Source organism: Vipera berus, assembly GCF_964194415.1.
Source record: "Vipera berus genome assembly, chromosome: 1".
In the NCBI taxonomy this organism is placed as follows: domain Eukaryota; kingdom Metazoa; phylum Chordata; class Lepidosauria; order Squamata; family Viperidae; genus Vipera; species Vipera berus.
Genome location: NC_138202.1, coordinates 86693748 through 86716605, shown reverse-complemented (window position 1 = coordinate 86716605; position 22858 = coordinate 86693748). Strand labels below are relative to the sequence as shown.

Genomic DNA, 22858 nt, shown 5'->3' with positions numbered 1-22858 from the left:
TTTGTAGTCACCAAAAGCTTTTGATAACCACCACATGTATTAAAAGGGTGAAGTCTCATGAAATAACCACATTATATACCGTATGTTCTTAAGATGGAACATAAAAGGGGGGGGCGTAAAATCCTGCAAGATTTCAAATGAGAACAACTAAAAACTTATAAAATATGATGAGTTCTTGGTATCGGGGAGCACTGGCATTACTCTAAAAGATTACCAGGAGGGAAAACACTTCTATAGCACCTGTTATGTACTGGGCTCTTGTGAAACACCACGTGGGTTGCTGGAGCAGCTAATGGCTCTCCAGCAACCCAGACTACAAGTCTCCTGTGCTGCAATTGGCTATCTCCAGGCGGCAATGGTTGATTCAAACCTATTGGCTGCCGCCTAGGGGCTAGACTATATATTGCAGCTAGTTGCAGACATTTCCCCAGTACAGTTCCAGCACGAAATAAACTATGAGTTACCCTGTACTCTGTTCCGCGTCTTCATTCCTGCACCAAAGAACCCGCTATTTAACAGCACCAATCTGTAGAAGTGATATAACTTGTTAATCAAGGAAAATATACATTTCCGTCAACAACAAAAATCAGCCTACAATAAGATCTTCATAGGCTGTTTTCTCCTCCACCATCTTGCATAGCAAGAAAGAAAATGCATTGCACTCTCTTCAAGAATTTCACATTAAGGACTTCAGAACATGCTGAAAAAGGTTGGCACGTCTTTACGATTTCCACTTTGCTTTGTAGCATTGCCAGATTCATTTGAGCTGATGCTCAGTTGGGAACAGTCCAAACTTTGTTTTGAGCTGCTGAGAAGTCAGTTGTTCTCTTCCAGCCTCCCTCAGCTGAGAGAATCTATTGCTGAACTGTCCCTTGACTTTGGAAAGGATGAGGATTTTTCATGCCATCACACACCTAAAACCTCCCTTTTAGTAAACAGAATTCTTTTAAAAAAATACAAAATAATTGGAAAGGGTCAGTATTTGTGTCGAAAGGAGGAGGGATTGTATTTCAATTAAAAATGTTTCTTTGTTTATCAAGTTTCAGGGCCGGACTCTCCCTGCAAATTCTTGCTGAGCTAAACTGCGCAACTAGTTCTGCCTTTGCATTGTATTTAACATGTATTAAATATATTGGGGAAAGGCGTGTTACACTGTTTTATAATGTTTGCGTGACCAAGATTGGGATAAGTAAGGTGATTATGTTGTGCAAAGAACTGCTGCATGGAACCTGAGGGTGTTTGCTTCATCTCCTAAGGAAAGATTTATTTTCATATTAATGAAGGAGAATATTTGTAGCTCAGGGTTGAAATGAGGGGGGTCCTTGGTGCTCTCCGAGCTTGCTTGTTTTCCTACATGCAAGAAAGCAAGCAAGCTCACAGAGCACCAAGGACCCCTTATTTTCTTATTGTTTGGTTTTCTGTCACAACACAGCAAGAAATCATGCTTTTCAGCAATTTAGCCTTGAAGTTTGGTTCTATAATTTCAGGTGGCTATAAAGAAAAGTAGTTAACAGCTAAATGTGATCCCTGGACCATGGGTTCTGCAATCTGGTTTTAAATTACTGAGAGCTTCTCTGCATTGAAAAGGAGCGCCAGAGCAATGGTTTATGCAATCTCTATTTAAATAAACAAATAAATTATGTGAACACTTGATTCTCACTTATATCCTTTATTGTACATATAACTAGGCAACAAAATCTTATAATTCTTGATGAGTTGTATCTCAAATTTGTCTTGTTCATGGGGAGGTATTACGTGTCTCTTAAGCATACTTACACAGCTGTTTGCCACGTAAATATCCACATAGTCTTTAAAACCAGCCTAACTTGTTTCCTATTCATTACTGTTCCCCTGGAGGTAGAACCATCTTTTATACCTTTTTCAATAATAAGCTAAGTTTTATTTTCCCTTTTGCTATACCGTTGGTTTCTTTGTTAGGATGAATATACTGTAGGTAGTCCCATTGATACTGCCAGAAACTTCACCTCCATTTTTTACTTTATATTTTGCCTATATTTGAAATTCCTTCCTTGATGCCCTTTTCTGTCAAGATTATGAATAATTATTGGGTTGTTATTGTTGGAAGTATAAGTTAGTTGCACCATTCTCCCAAGGACTTTACAACTAAAACCATCACTTGTAAGTATGATTTTTGTAAGCTGCACTTTTAAAATTTAATAATGAATTTCTAAACAATTTATTGTCTCAATGGACACTTCCTAGCACCCAAATTACATCATGATAGCCTATTTAACTTGAAGAGGGAAATTACTTGAAGCAAATATAAATTTTAGGAAACAATTTCTTCCACAAAGTATTGCTTTTGTAATGTTTTCCTTGTGATAACCTCTTCTAATATAGTTATTAAATAACTATGAATATTCCTAGAAATTTCATTAAATGATTGTGTGGCAGAAGAACAATGTTTGGGAGATTACCAGACATTGCAGCCCCCGGTAGCACTATTGGATATATAATGTTCTTCTAGGCTCTAATTTGCTATCATTAACAGTTATAATCAAGCCTTTAAAAGACTATTCTGATATAGTGAATGGGATCTTAGTAGATTTCTGCAAACACGTTTGAACAATATTAGCAATATTTCCTGATCAAATCAAGCCAACCATAATTTTTTCCTAACAAACAGCATCTTTTGGAAAATATGTTATTTACACTACTACTTCTGTGCTGCTTCAAACAGATTTAAGTCCTATAATATATTATCACTACACTGTAGAACAAGCCAATACAAACTTACAAGTCCAAAACACAACAATTCCATTTTATATATATACCATAACTCTCTTATTGCAACCTACATTCTCCTACAATTCTTAGTCCCCATCTCTAGGGGCAAACTGTTTTCTAAGAGGGAAGCCCCAGTAGATAACCAGTTCTCCCACCCCAGCCTCTGGTAACTTTACTGTAATCGTATATTTCAATGGGTAAGTTATCTATGTGAAATCAATGCTGAAATGAGCTGGAAGCCAAACAATTTCTCATCCAATGTAGGGCTTGTGTTGCAGAAGAAAAAATAATGGCCATCACAATGTGAGGGACAAAACTGTGGCTGCCTATTAAGCCTACCATGGATAATTACAACTTTGATAGAACTGCATTCATGCTGCTAGTTAGGACAAGTGGTAATGAGGGACAGTGGCAATAGAATTCAGGCAGGATGTCAGCTGCTCATATATATAAATTGGTGACACTGCTCCAAAGAAAATGTTCTAAATGAAAGCAATTGCTATAAAATAATGTTGTGCAGATTATTAAGAGAAGCTAATGAGTGATGATTCACCTGGATCTCACCTAATGCAAACACATTGTGCTGTGGTTTGCTTAATCATAGCTTAGTGTGTATGGCTAGCATCACATAACATTCTAAGCTATAATGTGTTTTGAAAGACAGAAACAGTTTGGAGCTCTGAAAACTACCCTTTCTGGGGACTAGTAAATTTCCTGCCTGCTAAGAGCCATTAAGCTGTTTTTACTTCCTCTGTATTTACTGTTTTTTCAGATATCATTATAATACTGCTCCCTCTCCTACAGCTGCGTTCATCCACAGACCACTGTAGCAGGAAGGGGAATCCAAATATGAGGAATTGGAGCCATAATATTATGGCCACATTTTCCCATTTTTGTATTCCGTTTCTACTGCACTTTTTTTTTCATCAGCATGGGAAATTCACTGTGGAAGGATCAGGACAGAACACAGTATTTATTCATTCATTCATTCATTCATCAAACAAAAATTACAAATTCTAACAAAATAAGAAAATCAAAATGTGACAAGGACAATAGGCATGCCAGTACACTTATGCATGCCCCCTTAAAGACCCCTTCAATATGGAGTGAGGTCCACAGAAATTAAGTTAGAAATTAATTAAAACTGTGAAAATTAATGGCTGAGACAACTGAATCAGGTGAGATAGTCCAGACATTGACAATTCTGTTATAAAAATTGAATTTTTCACAACTGAGTTTAGAGCGGTTTCCATTAAATTTAAAGTGGTTGTTCGCACGCATTACATTATGATTAAAACTAAAGTCATTTACAGGCCAAGTCTTACTATGTACAATTTTGTATGCAATATCTAAGTTTGATCCCAAGTGTCGCAGTTCTAAACTATCCAAACCAAGAATTTCAAGCCTAGTAGCATAAGGTATTATATTATGGACAGAAGAATGCAAGACTTTTCTTGTAATGTACTTCTGAACTTGCTCTATTGTATTAAAGAGCCAGGTGGCACAGTAGTTATAATGCAGTACCGCAGGCTAACTCACTGCTCACTCCAGGATTCTGAAAGGGCTCAAGGTTGACTCAGCCTTCCATCCTTCCGAGGTCAGTAAAATGAGGACCCAGATTGTTGGGGGCAATAGACTCTGTAAACCACTTAGAGAGGGCTATAAAGCATTGTGAAGTGGTATGTGTCTAAGCGCTATTGCTACTAATGTTCAGTATGTGGTAAGAATTCCAGACAGTTGAACAATATTCTAGGGTTTCTTCTTTAAGTTTACAATTTTCCCAACTCTTGAACAGGTTCTGGTGAACAGGGGTTGGTATGGACTGTATCCTTCTGTGAAAAAAAAAATCCTAACTAGCAGGACTCAAGAAGTATATCTTCTCTATTACAGAACTTGCCCTTTGGAACAGATGATCTCTATGAGATTCGGCTGGCTTTCTTGAAAACCTATCTTTTTTCACAAGAATCCTGGTATGGGCAGGACATTAGATGAATCCTTTCTATAATATTTGGGAACATTAATATGATCGTAGTTGGCATAAACTGTAGTATAGTGTTGTGATTTTGGGGAATTTTATATCTATTGCCTCTCTTGTCTTGTGTTTTATGTCAGCCAACCAGGACTGCTATTCACAAGTTGAGTGATAAACAAAGGAAGGAAGGAAGGAAGGAAGGAAGGAAGGAAGGAAGGAAGGAAGGAAGGAAGGAAGGAAGGAAGGAAGGAAGAAGGAAGGAGATGGCATAGGCAGAAGTTGTTTGATGGTGTTAAAGTTTTTGTCGCAGAATGCAATCTGTTTCAAGTAAAGGTGCCTTTTGCAATTGACTGATTATTTTTATTATATTTTATTCATTAAACATGAACCTCAGTCAACTGAAATTATTGTTATATTTATTATTATTATTATTATTATTATTATTATTATTATTATTATTATTATTATTATTATTATTATTATTATTATTATTATTATTATTGCATGACTGGGTTTTGTCACGGCTTAAACAGGATGAAATTCTGCACCAGTTTCCACATAATCTTTCTTTGTGTTGTGAGAAATTCAATTAGCTGCCACCCCCATTATCACATGGAGCAAGCAGCGACTTGTTTACTTTAACACCAGTTATTCATGGGTGTAATATGATTTTATTTATTTAATACAAAGATTTTTATTTAGTTTTCTAAATGTCATTATTTTCCCACACACTGGATGAGCAGGCTACTTTTTACTGAAATAACAGCTCGAAGGGAGGTGCACTTTTATTTAGTTGTAGCAGGTGCACCTGCAATGTAGGTAGGAAAACTGAGCTGAATAATATGGAAGTAGGACAAACCAGGCTAGGAAGGACAGGAGGAGAAAAGAGTCAGCTGAAAAGCAGTTAAAGACTTGGGGATTTGCTAGCTGGTGCAGAGGTTCAGCCAGCAATGAACTGATTGTATAAAGTCATTGGACATCCCCTAAAAGGATGTTTGTACAGGTAGGTCCCCGACTTACAATCATGTGTTTAGCAATTCTTCAAAATTACAACAGCACTGAAAAAAGTTACTTACAACCAATTCTCGCACTTATGACTGCCCAAATATCTCCACGGTCATTTCATCAAAATTCAGGCACTTGGCAACTAGCATGTATTGACAATGATTGTAGCATCCTGGCTTTATCTGACCATCATTTGCAACTTTCCCAGCCAGCTTCTGACAAGCAAAGTCAATTGGGGGAAGGGTGATTTTCTTAATAATTGCAGGGTCCATTTAACAGGTGCAGCAAAAAAAAGTTGTAAAATCAGGCATGACTGACTTAACAATGGAAATTCTAGTCTCAATTGTGGTCATAAGTTGAGGACCACCTGTAGTCGGTAGGGGGCTCTCTAGAGTTGATGAAAATAAATGCTATGGCAGTCATATTCACCTTGGCAGAATCCTCCATAACCAAAGAATAACCAAAGAAAGCTGAGGAACAAATCAAAATGTATTATCTACAATAATGAATTCAGAAGACTGAGTGAAGGCAGGACTGGAGCAGAGATGGTTCCTTGAAAAGACAAGAATACATCCACATGCTTACAGAAATGATGTTGAAGAGAAAATTTCTCCTCCCAAATAACAGCTCAGAAGGACAAAGCATGAAGAGTGTCTCTGGAATATAGAATCAAAATTGGAAAAGCAAACATGGAGTGGAGAAACAATGGAATCTCTTAGTTGGGAATGGCTGGTCTGCTTCGTGGCCTGGTTTCTACTCAGCTTCAAAATATGAGCCTGGATTCTGAATGTCAAGAAGGAAGAAAGTTGTCGTTTAGAATAGGGCAGAATTGCATAAAGATTCATTCCATGCCCTGAATTTTGGAATGATTATTCAACATTATTGATCTGGAAGGGCCATAGTTCAGGACTGAAGCACAAGTTTTCTTTGCTGTAGTTGTTGGCAGCTCCAGGGAAAAGGAAGAGAAACCTCAGGCAAGGCCAAACTATGCATTCTGGGGCATGAAAATCAATCTTTTTTTTAAAGAGTGACAGTTGTAGGAAGGAATTCCAATTCTGATCATGACCACAGCATATGGGAGAAGAGATCAATATTTTCCTTTGTATAAAAATCTCTGTTCTACTATCCTCAATTGGATGGCTATGTGGTTCAGAAAAAGTTTCTATTGATACCAACGGGAATGTATTTCTAAGCACTGCAAATGTTAGAAGAAGGGGGGAATGGTTTGATTCATGCCTGAGAGTAGAGAAAAATTTCTCCTCCCTGTTTGTGGCAATCCCATCAGAAATAGTATATGCCAATTCCCCCCACTGCCATTGTCATGCCAAACCACATTTGCAATTAATGAAAGACAAATCTTTAAAACATAACTGTCTTTGGTCTGATGTTGTTTGGTTTGGAAATACTACACAAAGGGTCTATTATTTAGATCAGACATGTCAAACTCGCAAGTCACGTGATGTCGCACAACGTATCGGGAGAGTTTTGCCATTGCTGGCAATGGGGTGGGCGCGGCTTCCAGATGATGTGTCCAGCCTGCGGGCCGGCAGTTTGACATCCCTGATTTAGATCAACCAATAGATCAATTATCTTTACAGTTTGTTAACTCACCATGATTTCTTAATTAGATCCATGTTTTTAAGCATGCAGCCACATTTCAGATCATATTATTATGTCCGACCTATGGCAGTTAAAGTAACTAATGATCTACTCATTAAAAATAAAGTTAGTTTGACTCCTGCTGATTACATGTCATTTTCTTGGCAAAAGCATGGGATTTATTTGCTGTTGTTTTCTTACTGACTTTCCCCCCACTTTCCTAAACTAAGCCCATTGGTGTACTCATCAACATCCTAGTAAGGTTTAGTACATGTTGTCTTGTCATCTTGTATGAATCCAGCTCATTCAATAATAGCTCAGGATATCAGGGATCAACATAATGTGTGAACATAGCTTTTGCAGGATGTTTGTTTCTGTGTCATATTAGCTGCTCTGATCAAAACAATATTCTGCCATTATGCCACAAGACTCACTCCAGGTGTCATGACATTGCACACACGTCCAAAAGTGGTGAAGCCTGTGACACAATACTACATTTGCCATTTTAATTAAAGCAAATGGAATCCATTATATGAACCTAATTTCCTCTGAAAGTATTGGCTTCTTTATTATTTTTTAAAGAACATTAGGAGACATATTTCCAGCCACAAAATCTATGCTTCCACACCTCTTCCTCCAATAAAAGAAAACTCAGAAACTTCACACTTTCTGTTGCAGCACTAAGTTTGTGTAATAAACTGTATTTGTTCTTTTGGGCCTTAAAAATTCAGTATCAGGATTTTCTTAACCAGCTTAGTTCCATTCATATACATATGATTTACTAAACATCAAATCCAATAAATGTAGTGGAGGATTTCAGACAGAGATACTAGTGGATAATTCTTCTGAATTTTTTTTAAAAAGGACAAAATACTGCTCAATCATGATCACAGTAAGGAGACTTGGGGTATAATTAACCACTGATATATTGACCATGCAAGAAAGTAATTAGCTGTATTTTTCTTTTCAGTTTTTTAGTTCACAGCTTGATGTTGATGTTTTATACTGTAGGGTATACTATGTTTAACCTAACCAGGGTTATATCAATTTTTTCCCTACAGAAAAAGTTTTATTACCCATCTTTGCTACATATTGCCAGCTATTTTTACCATCAAGTGTATTGTCAGTGGCAAACCTGGGTATTCCACTTCATAATTTGTGAAATGACTCTCAAGGATATTTGCAATAAAAAAGTGTAAAGAATTATTTCTCACATCAAATTAGTGTCGAAGAGAGACTCAAAGTAAATTTAGATATTCCATATATGAAACTAAAAAAAATCACTGTTAATGTTGAATTGTCTTAGGAGAAATGGATTATGTTTTAACATCCTTTTGTTAAGCATCTGAAGTTTGGGTTACACTGTAAGAAACTCTGTGCCTCTTTTGAAGCAAAACAGAGGTTATGAACTTTATCTATAAACTAATCCTTTCAATATTTAGTTCCAAAAACCAGTAGCATTACTCTGGTGAGAAAACTAGTGTGAAAACTACTTCTAATGCAATTAATAAATATTGTGCAGCTATAACAGAAGAATGGCTGGTTATTCTGTGTTATTTGTTCATAGTAGGGCTTTTTGACCAAATAAGGCAATACAGCTTTCCCTTCTGCTTATAATACAGACATGAAATATGATGTTTCAAATGGTTACAAGAAAACACATTTCATCGTTTCTTGTCCATTTCCAAGGTTCTCCCTCTAAGAAGCTGGCAATGATTCTTGGATAGATTTATAGAGATTCCCCCTTGTCTCAATTAAACAATACTTTAATGGAGATCCAAGAGAAAGAATGAAGAATCAACTCAACAATAATTTGCAGTCAGTGATAAAAAGTGGAATTTATTAAAAGCCCCCAAAAATAGCTACTCTGGGAAAAAAAGATAATGATGTCAGTCATGTTTTAATAGTTATCATTTTGAGGCCCAAATGGAAGAGAACATTTCTTAAGCAGTGTAGCAAAGAAATAACTTTTATTCAACACATACGAAGCCTGGATAGACCTGGGTTCTAATAAGAATTGGGATTAGAACTAGAAACAGGACTTTAAACAAAACGAAGTATCAAGACTTTGCCTGGAGTTTGTTCCACTCCTTATGGAGCAATCTGAAGATTCAGACATGCACTGGCAACTTTTGGATGTAACCAATATTCCCTGATTAATAAATCACCGTTCCCACAATTGATTCCTTTCCACTTAATTAAATTCTCATCTTCAAGATTTTTCTTTACAGAGATGCTTATAGATAAGAATTGGTGTAGTAACCTTTAGAAGGAGAAACCTCTATTTGGTGGACAAGGTAAATTAATAATATTTGTATTTTCCAGTACTTCCATCAAGACCATTGGGTATATTAAAAGAGTCTGTTCCAGACAGAACAGATTCAGTATTAATGGCTCTTCTCCCCTAATGGAGGAAGTACATTCAGACTTGCAAAAATCTGTTTCTTTAATCTTATAATAAAAGTAGTATTAGCTTGTGTGTTTGCAGTTTCCAAGTACGTTCCTCCTTGGAGGGCTGATATCAGTCTTGCAAGTCTGAATGTACTTTCCCAGTCCCTCCATTCATGACAATTATGAAGAGTCATGCCTAAAATGCTTTTTCAAAATATATGTCTGCCTGGGATTCAGATTTCTTTAATCAGACCATTGTCTTGGCTACAGCTCTTCCTCCTGTCCCTAAGTGCTATTCCTTCTGCCCATTAAAATAGTCTAATGCTAGGCTGATTCTAGAACTCTGTCACAGGCCTAAATAGCTGCCATTTTGTCTTTCTAATGCTCATAACGTGCTATAATTGTTAAGCAAATCCCTTGTTTGCTATGGGGCAGTTTTTATCAGAAACCTGAAATAAACAGTTTCTGGCAAAACATAATAAAACGCAGTTATGGAACTGTGGGGAACAGCAAATGACTGTACATGTGAGCTGGTCGCTGAGCGCCCAAAATGCAGTCATGTGACCATGGTGGTGGTGGGTCCAAATGGTGGAACTTTGAAACCAAGTCATAAGTCTCCATTTCAGAGATCATCTTAACATTGAACTGTTATAAAGCGACCAGTCGTAAGCTGAGGACTATGACTACCTGGAGGCATGTCAGTTACTGATGTCAGCACTATATATTAAGTTCTTCCTAATGGGGTGAATAGAATCTCTAAATCAAAGGGATGTGTGTGTTCCTAAATGCATCTGTCTCAGTGAAAGTGAGTATAATAGACAAATTCTTTAGTCTAGATACATAAAGACTCTGGTTGGAGCATTTTACCTTAACATAAAAATCACTGTTACTGGAGGCAGAAGAGAAAAAGGGGGGAAGAGTAAGTGTCCCATGTTGGATAGATAGCATGACCCCAAATTTACAACCAATATGCATTTGCTTTCTGTTTATGAACTAGATCTTGATGAAGAAAAGACTGGTCTATAGTATTCTGTCTGGTCAAATTTTGTTGTTGTTGTTAGCTGCGAAGTCGTGTCCGACCCATCGCGACCCTATGGACAACGTTCCTCCAGGCCTTCCTGTCCTCTACCATCTTCTGGAGTCCATTTAAGCTCACGCCTACTGCTTCAGTGACTCCATCCAGCCACCTCATTCTCTGTCGTCCCCTTCTTCTATTGCCCACAATCTTTCCCAGCATTAGGCTCTTCTCCAGTGAGTCCTTCCTTCTCATCAGGTGGCCAAAGTATTTGAGTTTCAATTTCAGGATCTGGCCTTCTAAAGAGCAGTCAGGATTGATCTCCTCTAGGACTGACCGGTTTGATCGCCTTGCAGTCCAAGGGACTCGCAGGAGTCTTCTCCAGCACCATAGTTCAAAGGCCTCAATTCTTTGGCGCTCAGCCTTTCTTATGGTCCAACTTTCACTGCCATACATTGCAACTGGGAAGACCATAGCCTTGACTATACGCACTTTTGTTGACAGGGTGATGTCTCTGCTTTTTAGTGTGCTGTCTAGATTTGCCATGGCTTTCCTCCCCAGGAGCAAGCGTCTTTTAATTTCTTGGCTACAGTCCCCATCTGCAGTGATCTTGGAGCCCAGGAAAATAAAATCTGTCACTACCTCCATTTCTTCCCCATCTATTTGCCAGGAATTGAGAGGGCCGGATGCCATGATCTTGGTTTTCTTAATGTTAAGTTTCAACCCAAGTTTTGCACTCTCCTTCTTCACCCGCAACAAGAGGCTCTTTAGTTCTTCTTCACTTTCTGCCATTAGAGTGGTATCATCTGCGTATCTTAGGTTGTTGATATTTCTTCCGGCAATCTTAATTCCAACTTTTGATTCATCTAACCCTGCCTTTCTCATGATGTGCTCTGCATATAAGTTAAATAGGCAGGGCGACAGTATACAGCCTTGCCGGACTCCTTTCCCAATTTTGAACCAATCAGTGGTTCCGTGTCCAGTTCTCACTGTTGCTTCTTGGCCTGCATATAGGTTTCTCAAGAGACAAATAAGATGGTCTGGTACTCCCATCTCTTTAAGAACTTGCCACAGTTTGTTATGATCCACACAATCAAAGGCTTTAGCATAGTCAATGAAGCAGAAGTAGATGTTTTTCTGGAACTCCCTAGCTTTCTCCATGATCCAGCGTATGTTGGCAATTTGATCTCTAGTTCCTCTGCCTCTTCGAAATCCAGCCTGTACTTCTGGTAGTTCTCGATCCACATACTGCTGAAGTCTAGCTTGTAGGATTTTAAGCATGACTTTACTAGCATGAGAAATTTTAGTGATGGTTTTAAAAGTAGGCCAAATAAAAATTAGGCTGAATAATTTCCCCTATGTACATCATGGATTTGTATGTTTCCTTTTTTTCTTTCCTTTTCCCCCCTTTCCTTTGTTTTTTTATTATTATTATTTAGATTTCTCCCCTCTTTTTAATGTGCCTAGTAAAGCAATAAAAAGAGGAGTGGATGCATAAGAGGGGTTTAAACAATGTGGCAGATGGTGAAAGTGGACAGACGTTTTTCTTCATCTGTCATAATACTAGAATTCAAAGACAGCTAGTGAAATCTGCTGGCAGCACATTTATGACAGAAGAAAACCCAGTTTGTCACCTTACACATCCTTAACTTCTGGAATTCACTATCATGAGGCATAATAATGGCCATTTACTTGGACAGCTTTAGCAAGATATTAAACAAATTCATAGTGTTACATGCTTAAAAGTCTGTGACCACGAATGGTCAAAATATTTCATGTTCCAAGTTGATAAACAGATAAATATTTTCTGGGATTCATTCCTGCATTACCTGCTTATGGACAACGTCTAGAACAGGGGTAGGCAACCTTGACTCTTTTATGACTTGTGGACTTCAACTCCCAAAATTCCTGAGCCAGCTGGCTCAGGAATTCTGGGAGTTGAAGTCCACGAGTCATAAAAGAGCCAAGGTTGCCTACTCCTGGTCTAGAACTATCTGGTTAAATTAAAAGTATCTTCAGCTAAGGACGAATTGGGGTGAACTAAAGACAATATAATGAGGGTTAGGAGACAAAGAGGGACATCATGGGAGACAGAAGAGGATGCTGGTGCATGTTTGTGGCTCGCTTAATTGCAATGGTGGGGGAGGCCCCAAAAGTTACCTTTACAAACTGGCTAAAGCAATCCATTCCTTGACACCTGTGACTTTAAAGAGGGTATTCTACAATGAGCTGGTACAGAAAAATGGGTACTGCACCACTGAACTGTAGTGCCTTTCTATTTGCAAGGCTGAAAAATTGTCTAGCAACCTGAAACTCAACTTAGGGTTGAAGCAAAGTGAGCTTCCTTTACAAATACTGGCATGTGTCACTGACCAATTATGATTTTAAGTATCTCTAATGGTACAAAGGTGTGCTCTGTTCAGAATTCTGAGCCACACCTTTCCTTCATTTTTTTTAATATTCAACTTTTGTTGTTTCATTTCTGCAATAATCCTGTTTCAGAGAGGATTACTTGGAAAGCAACTAGTCGATTTATGATTCTGGAGAATGCATTTTACTCAGAACAGGTAAGTCAGCAAGACAAGTGACCTATTATAATGTCTTCCATGAGTGAAAGTTGTGCTTTAAAAAAACAAACTTGTTTTTGCTTCCTTCTATCATCGGGTATTTCCCTTTAGTATCACTATCCACTTACAGTATTGTCTATGTAAAATCACCATTCATTTACTAAGGGGAAAAGGTATCATTTGTTTTATAGGAAGATTTTTTTAAAGACTAAAGTTTCATTTGGCATTTGCAGAATGTCAATTTAAAGACCTTGCCACAAAACTCTTTAACATACTGTATGTAAGAGCTAAATAACATGAAAACTGGAGCACCATATGTGTGGATGGGAACTATTGGTTATGAAACTGTTCGGGCAGAATTTCAGGATGCCTTAATATAAATCACTAATCAGATATTGACATTTTATTCAATTCCTCATAATGGGGCATGAGGGTGGGGAGAACTCAGTTACAAGAAGAAATGGGTCGTTTTCATGAATAGAAAACATCATAGGAAGGTTTTTATTGCTTTGGTTCTGTTGTTATAATTTATTTTTTTCTGTGTTGTATGCTCTACCCAGAGTCCTTTGCGGTTGGGATGGGTTACAATACTGTTAAATATACAGTTATGTACGTATGCATGTATCAGTGATGGGATTCAGCCAGTTCGCACCAGTTTGGCAAGAACCGGTAGCTAATTTTTTGTTGTCCAGGCCCAGAATGGACTTCCGGAAGCAGCATCCACATAAAGAACTGGTTGTTCACATATTTGAATCCCACCACTGACATGTATGCTTAAGTCTCTAAAAGCCAGCATAATATGCTTCCCGCATATAAACTTAGTTTTATTAAGCACCAGAGTCCGTAATTGTATGGAACTATTTGGATGCATCCAGATTATTTTAGTAGAACTTAACGATATGTCAAAAACAGAAATAATTAAATAACAGGCAACCTTTCCTTTCAAAGATATGCATGTTGCAGAGTACATGAATCCCTGTTTTATTTTACATATGTTGGCCATTTTCAAATTAAACGGATGCAGTTTTCTTATACAGATCTAAATGACTGAAACATAAAAGAAAATAAGGTCACATCAAAAAAAGGAAATAACATTTGTTCCATTAAGATCACAGAGGGTAGTTTTCCCCCCCTGAACCTGTGGCAGGTAGCTTTTCTTGTGGCATTCTGTATCTTTCTTCAAGATGGTTCTGCTGGTTATAATAGTGTGAGGATCATTTTTATTCAGTTTAAAAATAAACCGTGCCATCAACATAACTTCTCCTCCTCTCAAGACTACAGATGGAACATTTTAAAATCATAAACCACCAGCAACTTAAAATGCAAAACATAGATGACATCAGTTTTTTTTTTTACAATTCACAACTAACAGTGGATGTTTGCTTTTGAAATGCGTTTAGGTAACTCTTTGAGGCAAGTAATGATCCCATATTGCAATAAGATGACCTAAATAGTACAAAATACTGTGATGTATAAAATAATCAGTTGTATTATATTTCTCCGCCCCCTCCATCCAAGTGATCAAGAATTAAGTTTCATTTTTCCTTTGAAAGAGTTGAAATAAGGAACAAGCATTCATCTGAGTGAATGACTTAGGATTTGCAATGTATTCGATCTTTTCAAAATTAAAATAGATTGCTTGGCCACTTTTAAAAAGCTTCCTTTGATTTTTCACACAGTGTCAAAATTTAAAATATTGATTCTGTTAGGAACAGATGTCTCCTTTGATTTAGAGGCAAATCCATCTCTCTTTTAAGTTTAGAGTGTACTTAAAAATACAATCCTGTGTGTGCCTGTACAAAAGAAGTCTCACACAATTTATAATAGTTTAAATACAAATAAGTGGATAAAATATTGCAGCCATAAGGAATAACCTGTGGCCCAGTAGACCAGGTTATAGAATCTGTGATAAAAGTTTAACTATGTCAGATAAAAAGTTGCCAATTCCAGATAAATACAAGGGGAACAGAAAGTAGTTAAAAGCTTGCACATGAGAGCAAAATGTACAAGTAGTTGTGTTAATTTTTTTTATGAATAGAATTAATTGTCCTAAGCGGGAACAAAATCTGACACTATTTCTTGGTGCAAAATCAATTTGAGGAAATGGATAGATAATCCTTAAGGTAATCAAATGGAGTGCAACCTAAGAAAATAATTGTAGGACCCAGGCAAAAGAATAAAATAGGGCCACAGCACAACTCCAGAACAATAAATTACAGGATGGCCCTCTGTGTTTATAACAGTACATATTTTTTTCAAAGGAAATAAACATATTTTATTAGTAACACTGGAAATAATAAACAGATCCTGTGGTCATCGCCATGTGTAGCCTTGCATCCTTTCACAGGATGAGGCAGAATGACTGGGATGGTTAGGAAATCATCAAAGTACCGCTGGGACATATGTCCCAAGCAGGACTGTGCCTGTTTCTGGGCCCCCTCCTTGGAGTTAGTGTGCATATGTGGGAGGTAGAAGTGCCGTTTTCAGTGTGCTGGTGTTTAAAGCGATAGGGTGAAATCTGCTACAGGCATGCTCCTCCCATAATACCTGTAGGTCTCCCAAATCTGCTCTAGGCCAATTAAAATAGATTTAGGGAAGGGAGAAGGGATTGTGGGAGATCAAAGTAGCACTCCTGTGGAAACACATGTCTGGTTGTGTGACACTGGAGGCAGCCTAAAGCTATACAGGAAAGTTATCAGTTGTGAGAACAAGGAAGAGGCCAGTTTTTCTCTTTCTCATAGATTTTGGGGTACTGGAGGTGCAGGGATTACAAGATCATGGCATTGCTAGAAAAAGTGTGTCAGGTGTTTTTCAGGATTGGAGGCTTCCAAGTTTGTTTTTCTGCAGTTGTTGTCTGAGTCTCTTTAGAGCAGGGGTCTTCAAACTTGGCCCTTTTATGACTTGTGGACTTCAACTTCCAGAATTCTGACTGAGGAATTCTGGGAGTTGAAGTCCACAAATCATAAAAGGTCCAAGTTTGAAGACCTCTGCTTTAGAGAATAGGTATATTAACCCTATGAAAAATTTAATGTACCTGTGTAATAGCTTCTTAACTCAGGCTGCTATTATATGGCTGAGTGTACTCGGCCAATCATGGAAAGCTCCAAGACCTGTAGAAAGAGGGCAGGAGTCAAAAGTTGAAAAAAGATAGATTAAGATGAGCAAAGGACTGTGGGTTGTGTGAATGTGCTTAACCTGAATTCTCTTTTGTCCATTCCATTCTTATTTTCCCTTGTAGTGATATGTTCTCAACCCCACATATCAATCTTTCCTTTATGAACCCTTTTATTGTTTTGTTCATTTCCAAGAAAGTTGGAGAAAATAGTGCTTGCGGGTGAGGAATTGCCTAACTGTGAAATGATCCAGACTGGTCAGCAGGACACACTTACCACTACAACATTTAACATTGAAAAACTACAAATGTGCACTAAGTTAAGCAAGAGATGCTTCTTACATTATATTTGAAATTGTAAATTGCGACTTTCAGGGCACTTCCATTCTCCTCCTAAAGCAATTTCAAGATGAGCTTTGTTCATCTAAATTTTAGGGATCTCAAAATATTGAGAAGTTGCAGGCACACATGAGCCAATCAGCATTCATCTTTTTTCAACAGACCACCCACCCACCCACCCCCGCCTTACTCTGCCCAGTCTGTCTGGTGGGTTACAATAGACCCTGGAGCAACAGAAATCCTTTTACTTCCACTCCACATAAAGCATTTGACATTTGTAACATACATTATGCATAACTGGTTGCTTGTAAAAAAATAAAAAAGTGGAGGAGGGGAAAAGCTGAGTTTTTGCTAAGAAAAAAACCCTATGCAGCTTACAAAATTGCTTTTTCTTTTAAAATCATCTCGGAAGGTAGGAAGGTGACATTTATTCATTTATTTCAATTGATATGGCCGTTCATCTTAACATCATAACTCTGGGTGGCAAGCATAAAATAAAAATGACGCCCCCATGAGAGCGTGTCAGCATTTGTACAACCATGGTTGCAGGCTGTTTGGACAGCTGAAGTGAGGACAGAGAAATACAGACAGGCATTAGAAAGAAGGGCATAAAGCTAAGAGCTAGGAAGCTAGATGAGGCAACAGTTGCCCTCATTGGGGAAAGGAAAGAGTCCAAGTTCTACCAAACTGCTGTATTGCAAATGAAAAGACCAGCTGTGCTCTGATTTCACATAAACCAGCAAGGAACCAGGAAAAAAAAATAATGGACTTGGCTCTCAGCACCATTTATAAATTGGAGCTCAGAGGATATTTAACTGATTATGAACTTGATGCAAACAGTTTGCCCAGTAGGGAAGAGCTTTTAGGTAGCAAATGGTGGGTGGATCTCGGACTTATTGCTAGGTCTCTTAATGATTTTCAGTAGATCATTGCTGGACTTCTGATTTCCAGTTGTTTTAAAAACAGCAACAACAAAATGATTGTACCTATAAAGTGATAATATCTATCCAACTGCATGCAAACATGATGCTGCTGAAATGAATAAAGCTTGGAAGAATTAGAAGTAGATGTTTGTTTGGAAGGAATAGAAACCATTTTCAATTCAAGTATTCAAAACAAATTCCTGGGCAGTGTCTCATGATTCATGAATTGTAAGTGTATGTTGTTTGTACAAGTCTCTCCAGTTGAGTGCTCTCAGGGTTGTAATACAGCAATAACAACATGGTTTCTTCAATTAACTCATGGCTTCCGCTAGTTCCCCCTGCCTGGACATAATGAAGAAAATTAGTCTAAATAGGGTTATAGCTTTGTAAAACATTTATGTAGTATCAGTGGATAATTTTTTATTACACTGTATGCCAGTGATGATCAACAATTTTGGAAAGCATACCATAAGTCAAATTTTGCATATATGTTAATAGTATTATATATACAAATACAAATTCTGATCCTGCTATGGTATTATCAAGACTACTGGAGCTGGAGATCAGCAGAAGCACTATGATGATTACCTGGTATAGATCCAATGGCCAGTCTCCTCCACCTGAATAAAAGATTGCAGCAACGCTTTCCTGTATAAAAGATTGTGCTTCAAGATGGCAGTTAAAGAAAATATGGTTAATTTGAAAAAGCTAATTTTGATAAAATCCAATCTAAATGAGTAGACAATCCCAGTGCTTTTTTTGTAAAACAAAAAGGTGCCGGAACTCACACACGTCATACAACCCACCTTGCCTACCCTACAAGGTTCCATCCAAAAAAGGTGCCGGAACTCCGTTCTGAGCGTTCTATGAGAAAAAAAGCCCTGGACAATCCCATTTCAGTTTCTTTTTTGAAATGACTAGAAATGACTGATTACTACTAGACCAGGTGAAGCCTGTGTGAATTTTGTAGGAGAAATTCATTCCATGTATAGAAATCAACACTTAGCTCCGTATTCCTTGGTAGTGGTGCCTACATTCGCCTGCAGCCCACTGTGGAGTTATACCCATTTGGTTTCATTGATTATTGGCTTGAGAAACTACTTATTGTGACTTTACTACTTGCTCATATACTTCACACGAACCATGTAAAGTGGAGGGTTTTTTTTAATCAGTTCATATAAAATTAGAGAACAGACCAAAGTCCCCATCACTTTTAACATTATTGCCTCATTGTCCCCTTTAAAATGGTAGGATTAGTGGAAGCATTATCTGATGAAACTGAAAACAATCAGCTTCTCAATAGCTCCCCCTTGTGTTTAAGACAATCCAACATGTTTAACAACTTCTTTCTCTCCAAATCTGGCACTAAGACAAGGAATATATAAATATGTATATATATGTTTGACTTTGTTTTTAATTATTATAAAGAGTATAAAATATAAAACTGGTGGAGCAGTGGGCTAATGCCTCCTTAAGTAACACCAGCTGCCTGCAATTAGTGCAGGTTCGCATCCCACCAGGCTCAAGGTTGACTCAGCCTTCCATCCTTCCGAGGTAGGTAAAATGAGGACCCAGATTGTTGGGGGCAATAAGCTGACTTTGTAATAATGCCGCTTGGGGCGGGGGGGCGAAAGCCCTAATAAGCAGGCATATACGTAGAATGAAGGCTATTGCTAAGCACATTGATTTGTGCTTAGATTGTAAGCCGCCCTGAGTCTTCGGAGAAGGGCGGGATATAAATGGGATTAAAAAATAAATAAATATCATATTAGTTTGCCAGATTTTGTAAAAGACTGCTTTCACTGAAAATCTCAGTCAGAACTCGAAAACCCATCTCCGTGACACTATTGCATAGTCAGATCTTTGAAAGACAGTGTGTGCTAAAGATCCTTAAATTTCTCTGAAGTAGCAGTTCTACTTCAGAGGGAGGGAGGGAGTTTTATAGCCCTGCCCTCCACAAAATTGCTAATCTGAATATCTCTCTCACTGACAGTGGCTCCAGTTAAATCAGCTGTCCACTCTCTCCTCAGCTATTGTCATATCAAAGCAAAAATATTGGGAGATGAAATCATAGGACTCCCACATAATGTGTATTTTGGCACTTAACAAGGAGCATGAGAGAAAGCAATTGCATTCTGGCAGGCAAAAAGATCTGTGAGAGATGGAAGAGAGCATAAACTGTTCATTTCACCCTGTCTTTAGAGGATAGATGGATCTTCCTTAGAAGGCTCCAATTATGGGACTCAGATATTTCCAATGTAATTCTAAATGACAGAAGGGACGGACTTCTTCCACATGTCCCTTCAGAAAATTCTCAGAAATCTTGTTCCAGCTCTTACTGCTCTGGGCAGGTGGTGGCCAGGCCTTCTCCATGGTGATGTCCCGATTGTGGAAAATTCTCTCTCAAAATATTCATTTGTACCTTCTCTGTTAAATTCGAGAATTCTTACTCTTTAAGAATATGAAAAATGCGAATGGCTGGAGGAATTTTCATCTTCCTGAATTATTTGTTGAAGTTCCTGAGCGTTAGTTAACATTTATTACAGTTATAGATCAACATCATAAAATGACTCATAACCCAAAGGAATATATACACATACATAGATGCATTGCAGGACATGAAATAAAAAAAGAGTAAAAGTTACAAAAATTCACAAACACATGTTATACAGGTCAAACTCTTCCATGGTACAGGAGAGGTGTTTGTTTAATTGGGAAGATGAGAAATCTTAACAGTTAGCCTCCATGTAGTGAACAGCAAAAAAAAAAAGCAGAATTTAGCTACCTTGTAGAAACTTCCATGTGCTTCTCCATCTCACAACATTTTCTTCTCATCTATGAGGCTTTGGGACAGCTACCTAAAACAGACCTTGATTCCTTGCCCAGCATAATTTTCACAGAGTTCTCTTTAACAAGATTCATCAAAATAAATGAAATGGGATTACAAGAATTTCAACAACTAAATTATTTCCCATCTGGAGCCAATGTATCTTAGGGCAAAGGCATTCCAATTTTCTTTTTGACAGCCTTCCTATGATCTCATGGGGAGGCAGGTCCCTTCTGTACCAACAGGGAAGCTTGCAGCTGGCTGTTTACATAATGGCAATACTATCAGTCTGGGAACCAACCCTTACATAACCTGATCTTCCAGAACAGTTTCACAGCAGGGGACTAGTAGCTCTGAACTCTAACCCATGTGGAAAGGGTAGCAGAATAAACCCTGTGTGACTATCTCAAGGTCATCCAGTTTAGTCCTGAACTAAATGTCCCTTCGAGTAACTCTGAAGACAAGTTATTGAGTCTCACCAAGCAGAAAACTATCTGATGTAGCTAGCATAAAGTGATAAAGTAACAGTAACTCCATCCCAAATCTTAAAGGGGAGAAAGGAATGGAACTTGAATAATTCTGAGAACTGTTTCAATTCCAAATTGACTGCCACCTCTAATGAAATAAAATATTCAGTTGAGCGACCATTTTCTTCTAATTCAATACCTTTCATCCAGTTTGACTGGTGACTGCTATATCCAGTTGTGTCAAGAAGATGAGAAATCTCAGGTTAAAGATCAGTTTGGACTAGCATCTAAGGTTACTTAATTTCATAGAGGACACAGTAGAAATAATTTCTGCTCCCAATCACACAAAGAGTTAGAGATGCACACTGAGGAAGTCAGATCTTAAAATTTTGAATTTGAGAGTGTGTCAGTCTTGATTAGTATACATCTTTCTTATTGATTGATTGATTGATTTCCTGCCTTAACTATTTCTACAAGTAATGCAAGACAGTGAATATATCCAACACACATTCCTCCTCCTCTTATTTTTTCCCACAACAACAATAACAACCACCTTGTGAGATGAGTTGGGCTGATGAGAGAGAGTTACTGGTCCAAAGTCATCCAGTAGGTTTTCATGGCTAAGACAGGACTAGAACTCATAGCTTCCTGGTTTCTATCCTGCTGTCTTAGCCATTAGACCAACTGGCCTTGTACGTGTGAATAGTGATGGGTATATAATTGTTACCTCTACTGCCAGCAAATACAGAATTGATTAGCAACTTTTTGGATCTCATCGATGACCAGTTTTGCTTTGTTTCCTTCCAGGAAGTAGAGGACTGAAAGATAATTCCCAGGTATTTGAAGGCCTTAGTTTGTTCTCTGAGATTGTTGCTTATTTTCCAGGAGTAGGTGTGGCTGGCCACTCTTTTGGTAAAGACAAATACTTTTGTTTTAATGTAACTCAGTTTTCCTCTCTACATTTACAGCTAGAACTTGTAACTTGTGTTACGTGGAATAGAACTATGTGCCATCAGGGCTTGAGTTAGGAAAAGTATATAAACAATAAATAGAAGGGGCAGTTGTTATTATATTGATGTATTCTCATTGTGCTCCTTTTCATTGCTTTTGGGAATTGAGTAAAGACCACCTTTAAATCAAGAAAGATGACAACCTGAATAGATTTTTCTTTTCACTAGATGGTATAGTACTAGACCAGGGGTAGGCAACCTCGGCTCTTTTATGACTCATGGACTTCAACTCCCAGAATTCCTGAGTCAGCTGACTCAGGAATTCTGGGAGTTGAAGTCCATGAGTCATGAAAGAGCCGAGGTTGCCTACCCCTGTACTAGACCAAGGTCTGTAATAGCTCACCCTGTTTTGAACCCAGCTTGGACCTTATTCAGAAACTTGTCCTGAATCGTGAGTTGGCCAGCTTGCTGAGAATACTTATGAAACTAATTGGAAACATGCAGTAGTTCTTGGTTAATGATCATAAATGAGATTGGCAACTCCATCTCTAAGTGATATGGTCTTTATGGGAAACATCATATGACCATGAAGCACTAATGACTTCATTTCCTTTGTTGTCATTAGCACCAATTTTTGCAGTCATTGAGCATGTGCTCACATGATTGTGACTTGAGATTTTACTGCCAGCTTCTCTACTGACACCACTTGTTGGAAGCCAGCTATGAAGTATGCAAATTGTGTTGTCTTGAGAGACGATAGCGAGACAGCAGGCAGGTTCAAACCATTAGCGTTTATTATTGGGCAGAGGTCCCGGGCGAAACAATGCCGGGGATCTCTCTTATTTATAGTAAACTGGGATAGCAACAATAACTCTCAAAACCAATAAACAGGCAGGAATCTCCCGCCAGAACAGGACGCCCAATAAGCAGGAGGCCGGCTGCG

At 38.0% G+C, this 22858-nt stretch overlaps 1 protein-coding gene across 4 annotated transcripts in view; it reads left to right on the top strand.

Annotated features, from left to right (window-relative positions):
* Window positions 1–649: 649 nt before the first annotated feature.
* Window positions 650–22858, top strand: part of ANO1 (anoctamin 1) — a 173859-nt gene continuing 151650 nt past the window's right edge. Inside the window, exon 1 of one of the 4 annotated variants that reach the window (XM_081312902.1) lies at window positions 650–709. In XM_081312902.1, coding sequence (XP_081169028.1) covers window positions 652–709 — 58 coding nt within the window. In that variant the 5' untranslated portion in view covers window positions 650–651. Of the gene's footprint in view, window positions 710–13152; window positions 13298–22858 lie in introns of those variants that run through there. The other 3 variants (XM_081312900.1, XM_081312898.1, XM_081312901.1) reach the window with 3 other exon arrangements.